Source organism: Tauraco erythrolophus, chromosome 4 (assembly GCF_009769465.1).
Source record: "Tauraco erythrolophus isolate bTauEry1 chromosome 4, bTauEry1.pri, whole genome shotgun sequence".
In the NCBI taxonomy this organism is placed as follows: domain Eukaryota; kingdom Metazoa; phylum Chordata; class Aves; order Musophagiformes; family Musophagidae; genus Tauraco; species Tauraco erythrolophus.
In genome coordinates, this window is record NC_141468.1 from 87,791,084 (window position 1) to 87,803,876 (window position 12,793).

Here is a 12,793-nt window from a genome sequence, read left to right on the forward strand (position 1 = left end):
TGACAGAAGGTTGGACCAGATGTTCTCTAGAGGTTCCTACCAACCTAGAAGTTTTCTATGATTTTATGATGTAAACAAATGCTGTGCTAAGCATCACTAAATGCTACTTTTGCAGGAACCTAATTTTAAATTAGAATTTCTCTCATTTTTCTTCCCATTCCAGAAATAACACAACAATGACAAGCAGAAAGGAGGACAGTTCACTGTTTTTCAGAATATCTGTTAGTCTCTATTGGAATTACCAAGCAGAAGGCTTAAGAGGAAGTGTTCTTTCACAGAATGCATAATTGAACAAGCAAACTTACTGCCAGAGAATTTAGGAAGGCCATAGGATAAATGACTCAAAGGAGATCCAGGAATTTGTTCAATTCCTTTAGCGTCTATTAAGCATTCTTTACCATCTACTTTCAAAGACAGGATACGCAAAGTTTTGGTCTGATTCAATTTATCATCCCTTGGAAGCGTTCAAGGCCAGGTTGGATGAGGCTTTGGGCAACCTGGTGTAGTAGAGGGTGTCCCTGTCCATGGCAGGGGGGTTGGAACTGGATGATCTTTGAGGTCCCTTCCAACCCAAACCATTCTGTGATTCCATGATCCAGTTTTACATTTGAGTCTCATGAATGGAAGATAAATCAAACCACTAGAAGCCAAACATAGTAGTCTTAACTTGTCACCCTACTAACAGTTTATTTGGATCATCAATTTAAATGCTTTCAGCAGGACGATATAAACCTTACCACTAACATCTAACAAATCACAAAACACAAGAATGATTTATTCTAATCAAGCTGTAAACAGAAGAACAGGTTAAGAAACAAAACAACGAGAAAACCCAACAGTAGTGCCAGCTTCCATTTCTACCTAAAGGCAAAAAAAAAAGAGTTAAAATGCCCAAGAAAAATGGGATTTCAATCTGCCAAAGTAACAGATAGCTCTGTCTCACCAAGGTCATACATCACAGCCACCTCCACAGGTCACTTCTGTGAGCAGGGTAGATAACACCTCAAAACCGCCTAAACAAACAAAAATAATAAAACAGGATATAAGATAAAACCAGTTATCTGCATTTTAAAGTATGTCCCATAGGGCACAAACCCCATGTTGCACTGAAAGACATAAACCCAACATCCTCCAAGATGCTGACGGTGGGAAAAAAAGACCCCAGAGAGCTCTTTTTACATTTCACATGTTGAAAAAGCCATCAGAGCAAGTGTTGCTCTGCCAGTAGAGACCAAGCATATGGCTTGACGATCTCACAAGAACTTCTTCAACCTTCTTAGTGACGCTTTGCAGGAGGTGGGGAGGTTTTGGATTTATTTCACATGTCACAAGAAAACTTCCACTCTTCTAGGTGCTTCTGGCAGCCAGTGACATGCTACAGCTCTGGAGTAAACAACCAAACGAAAAGATGGTACACAGGTCCTAAATCTGGAAGGAGTTTTGTGCCTGGGGCCCACGCTGCACAAGAGGTTCAGAAGGCAGTTTGCACAAAAGGGTTCAGAGGTGGTTTGCTGGCATCGAGCCTCTCCCAAGGCACGGCACGCAACAGATGGCCTGGTGCTTAAGACACTTACCCAGGACTTGAGAGACCCAGATTCCATTTCAGTTTAACTTTGCACAAGTCCCTCAGTAGGACACGTCTACACCATGGGCATAGACTTAAGCTGCCTCTGCCCAAGCTAATCCGGGAATGAAAGTGCAGGGAAGACACCCAAGCTCGAGACAGGTTACTGGCAGCATTCCTGAGCTCGTGGGCAATGCCATGCGCACGCAGTGGACAAAACTCAACTCAAGCCTGCCCGTGCCCAACTGCACAAGGTGGGAATTTGCTAGTTCTGGTCTCCAGTAGCTCTCAGCCCTGCGCTCCACTGCAGGCACTCTCTTTGTTTTGGTGGCTCAGCTTTCCAGCTGTATCCGGAGGATAAAAGCACTGCCTGGACTTACAAGGTGTCAAGAGGATAAATACATTAAGTGGTCCTAAGGCACTCTGGGATTATGGCAACAGTTGTAATGTCAATACCTCAAAGCAGTGAAAATGGAGGCGGCAGGGCAATCAGAAGTCTAAGGAAAGAGCAACCGAGAACGTAAAGTTCATTTTTTTTTTCTAATTTAACTGTGTCTTTGCATCCAGAGGACACTACAGAAGAAAAGGCACTTTTTTTGGGACACAGCAATAGTGAGATGAAGCAGAAAACGGGTGGGAGGACAACACACAAGTCCAGGACAGTAAGATTATTTACTTAATAATACAAGATTATTTACTAAATGGAGTAGCTTAGTATATTTACTAATACTGAGATTATAAACTAAACCACCTATTTAGTTTAAAACTACTATGAAATGAGACAGAACGAGCTGTTTGCATTTCTGAACTACAACCCCGTGACAGACAGCTCTCTTACCTGCTTAAGATCACAACTGGCTGGAAACTCTCCAAGACAATCCAGAGGAAGAAACGGGTGTTGTGAAGAACTCGCACTTCTCAGCAGTGACACAGCTACTAACAAAATGCACATACTCAGCAGTACCATTTAGAGAAAATTGTGCTTCATATATCAATCAAGAAGCCTGAAAAAACAAACCTTCTAGCAACTTTGTTCTCTACAATAGCAAATTTAGCAAGAAAACGTGACTGAATACTACAGTGCCAACTCTTTCCCCTGTTTCATTTTTGCATCGTTTCACACTCAGTGATCGTACCTTGCAGTACACAGATGATTATGTACAACAGAATTACTCCAGGTTAGCTGCTTCCACTGTTAACCATTACACACTTTATTTGCAGAATAAAATGCTTGGTTTAAGCTAACATACTTTGCATCACATGTGCAGCACGGCAGAAACGTGCACACAAGCAAGTAAAGCATCTCTGCTAATGACTAGTAATTCGTTAAGCTGATGAACCCCTACAGCTTATAGTCATCTGTTTATAATCTTATCTTCATCCACAGCTCATGATGGTCTTGCTTCAGTCTTGACCACCACAAAAAAAAAAACCCACACAAAACATTAAATCTCATTTATTTTAGTAAAAAACTAATACTTGTCAGTCACAACTCCTTACAGTGTTAGAAGCTCATAATTCTGTAAGTAACCAATGATTAACATACCAGTTTCTGCTGGTTTTAATTCCCTGCAGCAGCTCTCAATACCTGTCATTCACTTTGAAGAATCAACAGTAATGTGAACGTTTCCTACTGCAGACCCATGATTTCCATCTACAGCAGCAGAAATGGTACCAGAATGCCCAGACAACAGAAGCATGGGGAAATTCACACAAGAAAACAAAAATACACCAGTTCAGTTCCTGATGCCTCAAGACTCGCCAGCACTACATGGAAAGCAAGATGCACAGACCCCAGCTCCTTGTATTTTCCAACTCTGTATCCCTGGCACATCGATTAGGAACAGCACAAGGGCTTTTCGTTCAGCACAGTCAGAAGACAGGGAAAAAGACCTGAGTATCAAACCAAGTAGATTCAACAAGAAACCATGGGTACAGAATTCCTTCCCCATAAAACCAGAAGTAATATTCTCAAACAGGATTCATTCTTTTGATTCTGAAAAGTTACTTCTCGTTTACTTAATTTAAAAGTTAATTCTCACTTACTGTGAGGCACTAGAACAGGTTGCCCAGAGAAGCTGTGGCTGCCCCATCCCTGGAAGTGTTCAAGGCCAGGTTGGATGGGGCTTTGGGCAACCTGGTGTAGACGAGGGTGTCCCTGCCCGTGGCAGGGGGGTTGGAACTGGATGATCTTTGAGGTCCCTTCCAACCCAAACCATTCTGTGATTCTACTGCATTTAATGACAAAAACATAGCAAACACAAGGAGGCAAAGAAAGAAATAAAAGAAAGAGGAAGCTAGTCATTCTGTGCTTGAGCTCACATCCCCTTCCCAAGGGATGCCAGGGGTTTCCAAAAGCTCCCTGTTCCCAGATAGCACAGAGGCTCTGGGTGAGAGAGGAAACGAGAGCCAGCAGGTTAAGTGAGACAGCCAACACTGAAAGATGGGCTCAGATCAGTTACTAAGGTTGTAGGAACTTGGCTATGCCTTGATGAAGGACAACCACGAGTTCAGGAAACATTCACTGTTTAATAACACATCTTCAGTTGTATTGGGTTCCTTCACTTTGTTTGGAAGGTGTGGCTTATTTATTTCTGCAAGGTATTTAAAGCAAAGCCCAACATATCCAGCAGAATTCCTCCTCTGATTCAGTTCCCATGAGTTGCTGAAAGGTTGGGTAGCTTTACAAACTGTACATGATAAACACAGAGGAGCTACGAAGTATAGTATACCATATCATCTGTGACGACTTGGCTGCCCATTAGGAACATCCTACACCAAAGCCCAGTCAACTGAACTTTCCACAAATGGGACTGAATGCTCCCATCTTTTCCATCCAGGTTTCGTTCTGTATCAGCAGCATTTAAATATGCAAAATCAGATGCCTCCTCAGCCAGCCAGATAATGGAGGTACAAGCTCATCCTCTACTCATATGAGGAAGATAATACCCCTTTGGATCAGCCTCTTGCAGACTTACTGACCTGGAAGGCAGCAGGAACAGATAGAGAGTATGCTAACAGAGGCCCAGTAAAGCAGCTCACTGAAACGTTCTGCATGGGTCTAGCAGTCCAGAGATAAGTTAAAAACATAACAATTATTAAGCTTACTCAAAGTTAACAGTAGTTGTACCCCACGATTATAACCATCACTTCGTAAAAGTTGACATAGTCCTTATTTTTAAAAGTTAAGGGAACCCAGACACAGAAAACTGAAGAAATTTCCTTAAGGTCACGTAGGCAGAAGATATGAGGAACAGAACTCAAGTCATTTATTTAGAGAAAGATTTAACTCTGGGAGTACAGGGGGACAGGGATGGCTGGAGGGGAGTTTTTTGTTTTCCCATTTGAAATTCTTACTCCACTTCTCACTTTCAGTGACTGTGATTAAGCTATGTGCAGCAGGCTACATGACAATAGCTGTACACAACAAATCTGCTTTTTTGAGACATGAATCATCTCAACATTTTTCCAAACTAACAGACACAAGCAGCTCTCGCACCTACCTACAGAGTAATATCACTTCCACACCTGAAGGAAAACAAAAATAATTAAAAACACCACCACAAAAAATTGCACCAACAAAATTAAACCACGTGAATAGAACATGGGTGTTAGCAAAGTGCAGGTATTGAGAGAAACACCGGGAAAACCTGCCATGCTGGATGTCCTCTCTACCAAGTTGAAACAGCTTAGACCCTAAAACCAGTTATGAGGCCCCCAGCACCCAGATTAACCAGTCTAACTCAGCTCTAAGCAAACCTCATTATTTTAAATTAAAAATAGTCTCAGGCTTTTCAGAGTGTTTGAGTATTTTTCTGTAATGCCATCGTACAAGTTTTTCAACAGACTATTTCACAGATTCATAGATTTCTAGGTTGGAGAAGACCTTAGAGATCATCCAGTCCAACTGTCCCATTTCCATCACGTTCATTAGGACACCACGTCAGCTGAACTAAATCCTCCCTTTCCTTCTCTCTGAACCGAATTTTTCCTGCTCAGGTGACCTAAAACATGAGTTTTTCCCAGATTTCACTGTCTTGCTTGTTTTCCATGGCTTTTGGGGGAGGGAGTTGTTAGCCTGGGAGGGTTTGTCTGGGTTTTGTTTGGCTTTGAGTAGTCTTACTCCACCGCAGTTGTCACCGTGCTGCTGACTTATGTCATCAGGGTCGAAATACGACAGAAGTAAATATCACTATTATGTCATGAGAGAAGCATCCCAGGGCCACTCGCTGCCTCTCCCTGTCATTATCTCTGGCTCAGAAAACAGGGAACATCAGATAACACAGCCAGGGGGAGGAGAACAAAAAAAACAACAGAATTTGAACGTGTTTCATGCTCCGAGTGGTCTGTAGTTAGCAATTTTCTTTTCATTTGAGGGACAAACCGTCCACCCCTCAAACCTCAGAGATGAACTTTCAGTTACGCGCAGGCACAAAGGCTCTTCCCAAAATTTAACCATCTGACCAACAGGTTCAGCTAAGCACTACAGTCCTCTGCTTCAAACAACACTGCACCACGTTCCCATTTGGGCTACATATGGATTACCTTATATAAACCATTCTAAAAAGCTCAGCTGCTTTACAGGACCAGCAGCCAGACCCAGAGAACAGACGTGACACCTTTTTTGTATGCTGATCTGAGACTTTACTAAGGCTTTATTAAGACCTGCACCTCCACTGTACTCCTGTCTTTACGCTTACTGATCAACACGCAACATTGGTTTTAATCTACAGGAAAAAATATTATTACTCCCACTCTAAGGTTGAACTCGACAAATAATTAATGCAGCGAAATACTCTTCAGGAGCAACAGTCTTTATCCGTCATTTTAACAACAGTATCACCCCAAAAATTTGCTTTATCTGACTTTTTGCTGCTATTTCTGGACCAGCAAGCTTCCAGCCTATCTTTTTCTCTTCTAGCCTGATGTTTTAGCAAAAGGAAAATGCTCCCAACCTATAATAAAATGTACTTTGAAACTGAGGATTAAATATTTGCATTTGTAAATTTTACTCCATTTAACTTAGATAAATAACTTTGCTTATAATTACACCCTTAGTAAATAGGCATGATCGCTACCAGTTTTTTTTTTGTACTGTATTTAAACAATTTAAGTAAACCACATTAAGGATCTTCTTGACTATACCTCACTTATCCTTAGCTCTTCCTGAAACACAGAAGATCAGAGATTTAATCACCTTGCCATATATTCTCCCTAATAAAACACATTTTATATAAAAATCAAGCAATGCTAAAATCTAACAAGATGTATATTTTGAGTGCCTCACTGTATGTGGACTCACTAACCTTAGTTAAATTAATAGAAAACCCAAAATTTAACCATGACCACCGTCTACTTGCAAAGCTGTCCAGTGAAATTTTGATAACTTACTCCTGTCACTTCAACATTTCCCGTTGAGGACCCTACGAAATTATCATTTCACAAGTGACATTTGTTTTAAAGATTTACGGTTTTTAAAACGTTATGTTTTATAGAATTTCCATTTTATAGCTAGTAAGACTTTCTGATACGTTATGTGAAAATAGTTATTGTAATCCTTTTCTCCAATAAAACAAGTGAAACCTACCCTAAAAGCCATAACCCCCATGTTTATGTTTGGTGATCACCTTTCTTGACAATTAAGCTGCTATCTGTAGAATCAAAAAAATCAGTATTTTATGTCTTCTGCAGAGCTATATGGTGGCTACTTGGCCACCTCCATGTGTTTGGACATAAATATTCCTGAAGGCCAACTACATCAGCTAACGTTCCGAGCTGCCCAGTCCCTTTGCAAAACATCTTATGCACTTAGGATGAATTCAGTGTAAATCATCATCCGAGCCACACAATTAAATACCATAAGCTTCCTTAACCCCCAGCTCAAACTTTCCTAATCTCTCAAAGAAAGCAATGCCAGATGGCCACCAGCAACTGCTAAGAATCAGAGGGCCACAGAGGATACCTGAAGCTCCCAGTGATACGGTGGAGCAGCACCTTCTGTTCCCACTTACTGCTGGGCCCCACTTGGATCCATTTCCTTCACAGAACTCTCAGGTTCTTCCACCTTAACTAACACACATGCTGCTGCTTTTCCAAAACTGTATTTTATTGTCATGAATCTAATTCACAAACACCGAATTCTTGCCGGCAGGAACAATGTGCCACCTCTTCAGCGTAGTTATCACAGTGAGACTATGTCTGCTACGTAGCAACAGAGAGACCCCACTCACTGTGGCACCTCTCCATCACCTTCAGACATGTGTACATAGAATCACAGAATGGTTTGGGTTGGAAGAGGCCTCAAAGAACATCCAGTTCCAACCCCCCTGCCATGGGCAGGGACACCCTCCACTACACCAGGTTGCTCAAAGCCTCATCCAACCTGGCCTTGAACACTGCCAGGGATGGGGCAGCCACAGCTTCTCCGGGCAACCTGTGCCAGTGCCTCACCACCCTCAGAGGAAAAAATTTTTTTCTATCTAAATCTCCCCTCTTTCAGTTTAAATCCATTGCCCCTTGTCCTATCACTACATGTGTATACACAGGTACGTGCATAGATATTAAAAGACATAAAACTTATTCTGGGATGCCAAAGGACACCATCAGCCTTCACTTTCAGAGGAATCATCTCGGAAACACCTTTTTACTACAGCAGAACAATACTTCCCATACTTCCCTTCCCAAGAAGGGCTCAGAACAATGCAGCTCTGTGGCAAGCACGCTGGTCAGCAGCTGTACAACTGCTGGACTGGCACTTGTTTAAAGACTCCATGAAACACAGTTTTTCCACCTCTGCTTCCAGTTGCCTAAATAAATTCCTCTATAAAAACAAACCAGAAAAAACCACTTCTTGCTTTTGTCAGAAGGCAGCAGTGTGGCAGTGGTCTCCTCATCTCTGAAGACCAGGAGTCTCATTCTACATTGAGATACAGGTTCAGAAAATTTCCTGCTTAAAAACGAGTTTTCTTTTAAAAAAAAAAAAAATCAAGCACCCTGCATTACAAAAGACAATAGTCAGTGCTCAAGAGCAGGCCACAACATCATGGTGTTGGACTTAAATTTCCTAATAGAAATTCAGAAGAACAGGAAAAGCTGGGAATAGACAAAACGAGTTAAGACAGACAGGACTGAAATAGCAGAGTGCTTCAGGACAGGGTAGGAGCAGAGAACACTGGCAGAGCTGCACGGGGAGCCCAGGGCTGGGCTGGCAGGAGAGCTCAGGGCAACAGTGAGAGATGCTGCAAGTGCAGAGGGTCAGCAAGGAGCACGTGTGGAGCCAAACATCCCAAACCCGTCCGACAGTCGTAGGAGAACTAAGGCGGATTGCAGGTACGAAGCCAAAAGCAGCCAACTACAGGACACTCGCCTGTAGTAAGTTTCATTCTATCTCATGTTTCCATGAGGAAAAAGAGATGATCATGTCATTCATCTGAATGCCTCAAAACCATAAAATAGCCTGATTAAAAGAAATAACAATCCAGCAAGACTGCAGCCCTCTGGAAGGATGCATGGGAACATCAAGACTGGCTTGCAACATGGTGTATAAACCAACTGAAATGAAGAAAGAGGGATTTCTGAACAATTTAAACCAGGCTAGTGCATCAAATCTGTTGTCATCTAGTTTGAAAAGTACCTGACATGTCACCTTTAGCATTTTTCTGCAAACTCTCAGATTGACCATTCCAGGGTATCGTTTTCATTTTGTCTAGCCTGGTTCATACAAAAAGCATCTTTAGAACATTAGACAGAGATGTGGTGACAAAGTTTACTAACAGACAGAAAAGTGGTGTAAGCCTCACAACAAAAGACACGGTGGGGAGGGTGTAGAAGTGATTAAGAGGTAAGAGTCAAAGAAGCAGAGGGCACGAGAGAGCTGCTCCAGACGGGTGGCTAGTTTTAACCTGAGCAGCACCATGTTTGTATGAAAGGCCAGTGGGAGCTGAGCAAAGATGAGCACGCAGATGAGGTCTGAAATATTTCTCCAAGTCCAAGGAATGGAAAAACACCCCCTGAAGGCCTGATGCAGAGTCCAGAAAACTGCTGCTTGGGAAGGAGATAAAAGCAAAGAAAGAGATCGCCTCTGAGAAGGTGAGGGGTAAGAGATACCTAACAACTGATCACAGAGGACATGAGTAATACCAGAAAAAAGCTATTCCAAAACTAATCACAACATATAGCATATGGAAAAAAATACTTCCAAGGTGTCAAAGTAATACAGCATTGGGTCAAATAGCCAGTTTGATCTAAATCTAGTGTGTTTCACGTGATTTATTCCACAAATAGTTACGGCAACTTACTGGTAGGTTCTGTGTACAGAAAAGAAAAAAAAAAATTTAAAAAGCACAAGTGAACTTTGATCAGGTGTTCTTTGGCCATCATTTCTACCTTTCCACTTAAGTAAGACTCCCCTAAGTTGTGTGATTGTAGCGTTTCAGTCCGTTCCTGATAAAAGCTGACTGCTGCGAGAGCGGTTCAGCCTTGTGCCAAATCTCCCACTAACTCTTGCTCTTAAAGGTTATTTCAGTAAGTGGGTCAAGATAACAGAGAAGCTGCTAGTAAGACTCCCAATTTGAACAACGATCTCTCTGCACCAGAGGCAGCTATCTGAACAAGGCTTAATGCCTCTTTTTCCAAAATAAATCCAGAGAGTGGTGTCGTTTATGCAGGTATATCGCATAGTTCTGAACCACAGTTATCAATGACTTTGTTCACGCGTCCAAGCTTTGCAACCACCAGGAAAGCAGCACCCTTGGATTCCAAGCTAAGCAAACCATTTCATATTGGGCTGGATTAATGAACACTCAGTATTTCAATTAGCCTGCGATTTCCTCAACAATACTGTTCCCTCCAGGATGTGCAGCTGTCAGATGACTTCACTTTTCTTCCCTGCCTCGTACGTGACAATACTTTGCTCAAAACAGCCATTAAGCTTTCCACTTGCTTGCTGAAGCATTGCTGCAACTCCTCCTGCCTCTTGGCTGATGGAGGAAAATCAATTTTGGTCCCTCAGAAGCGAGTGCACGTCTCCAACTTCACACGCCAGTGTGGACAACTGCAGCTGAAACTGAAACCAGATTAATTCACCCTTCCAGCCGTTTCACATTTATGCTGATACCTTAAGAGGTTAGAACATACGTGATTTTTTGTTTTTCATCGGAGAAAAGGGACAGAACTTCCTTCAAACCAAAAAGCAGTTTGTCAAATCAAGTTTACAAAAACCAAACGAGATTTACGACGTCAATGAGAACGTGCTTCATATTTACAGTAACCTGCAGCTCAATGCAACACGAGGTATCACAACAGAATGCAAAAATCCTGCCACTGCAGGATTTTCATGCTACAATAATTCTGCTCTTCCTTTCAAGGGCCACAATTCTGCCCTTTCTTAGATAACCCAGTTCTAAGTATACATTAGGACAGCAAGTTTGAGCAATTAGTCGCCAAATTGCAGCATCCAGGTGGCAATAAAAATATAGAAAGCATGTACATTTTCCCAACAGACTTGAGTTAAACACTGAAAATATTCCAAGCAGGTATGAGAGAGAGGGAGGGGAGGAGGAACTTACTGTACTGCTTCAAAGATGCACTCCACACATACTGCAGCAGAACTGGACACACTAAGGAAGGAAGGCAACCAAAAAGGCAGTACTCACCCAAAATATTAAATTGAAAAGGAACATCATGTATTTCAAACAACACAGGCAGCCTCTTGCCATGTTGCACTTCTTAAATTCTAAAAGGAAAACAAAGGATAGATCCAGGTAAAAGACCACGTATTTGCTGCCTTTGGGTGCACTGTATTTGTCACTTTTGACGCCAGTCCCAGTCCCGGTTCCGACTCCAGCGTGGCTCTGCGCGCGTGATCCAGTTGTACCATAGAAAGCTCCGGCAGTAAAACCTCGACCGAACTGCCTCCCTGAGGTAGAAGGTTTAGCAAAATCTGAGTCCTTGCTATCCAAAGATGGACTCCGGTGAATCGAAGAATCCTCACTACTTGACTTCTCCATGATCTCTCTTGTCACAGTTGTCAGACTGAGCGTCTAGCATCTCTCGGCACGGAACGCGGTGCCTCGCCGATGCCACGGCGCGCTACGAGCTGCCCGTGTTCTCCTCCTCTCTCCCCTGGCACAGAAATCAGGTACTCACTGCAGAATTTATCCCCTGCATTGTCGCTGGTTTGGGTTTTTTTACAGCAATGCCGGCTGCACTCTGCCTGTCTGTGGCATGGATTTCGGCATTAATATCCCAAGCCAGAGCACGCTCATGATTTATCTGGATGAATCAGTTCTGCAGAACTTCGATTTTTATTCAAAAGAGACATAAGCTCTTTATCTCCTCTCCCAGTCTACAGCCCTCTAATCTACCGGCAGCAGATGGTCCTCGCATCCATTTCCAAAAAGCTTCTGCAGTGCACCTGGAGCAGGAGCACTTTGTCCTTGCTCCCAGCTTCCCTCTCCGTGCCTCCCTGCCTCTCTCCCACGCTGCCCTTGCGCTTTCCGCCCGGCTGCAGTATCTCATTCAGGAACCAGCCCCGCGCTTCCCTGCCGGCGCCGTGAAATCCTCGGCAACTGCAACCACTGGGCATTTCCCACAGAAATCCCTGACCTAATACCGAGTCAGAAATCCGCCCTCCCGCTCGCTCCTCCCCTCCGCTTGCCGTCGGGCCAGTTAGCCCGAGCCCTTCTCCCCCCGGGCACGCCTCCATGACATAATATCTTTAATAGGATTAGAATTGCTCTTGACTATACAAGTGCACAACAGAAAAATCTCTTTAAATGTCAAGTACTGTTGAGCGGTCTACGAGCTACAACTGCGAGGCGGTGAGCGATACTCCCTTAAATGCACTAAAATCCTGGAAAAGTATGGGACAGATAGACAGGGGCAAACCTCTCCCTGCCCATTAAGCGACCAGTGACTTGCACTGTGTTTTCTGGCTTGACCAAACGCCACGGGACGAGGCACGGGAACGGGCGAGCGCCCAGCACGCGCGTCTCCGTTACACACGCGCGTAACGTGACGTCATCACCTGCGATATAATTAACCCCAACCCCAAAAGCAGAGCTGCTGCCTCTCCCGGGATCATCAATCAATCCTCAAAACTCTTGGAACAGCAGGATGGCTGACCCTGCAAGCTATTGGTGCTCCATCTCACCACTCCTGTGCGGGGCACCAAGTCACCTTGCACGGCAGGCGGCCTGGGGAACACCAACACCGACCCAAACGCTTCTT

The 12,793-nt window shown here is 43.4% G+C and overlaps 1 protein-coding gene across 1 annotated transcript in view; it reads right to left on the reverse strand.

Annotated features, from left to right (window-relative positions):
* The window catches only part of TSPAN9 (tetraspanin 9), an 86,412-nt gene extending 74,823 nt beyond the window's left edge, over nt 1-11,589 (reverse strand). Inside the window, exon 1 of the mRNA XM_086610779.1 lies at nt 11,218-11,589. Coding sequence (XP_086466905.1) covers nt 11,218-11,571 — 354 coding nt within the window. The 5' untranslated portion in view covers nt 11,572-11,589. The remainder of the gene's footprint in view (nt 1-11,217) is intronic.
* Between the last annotated feature and the right edge of the window lie 1,204 nt (nt 11,590-12,793).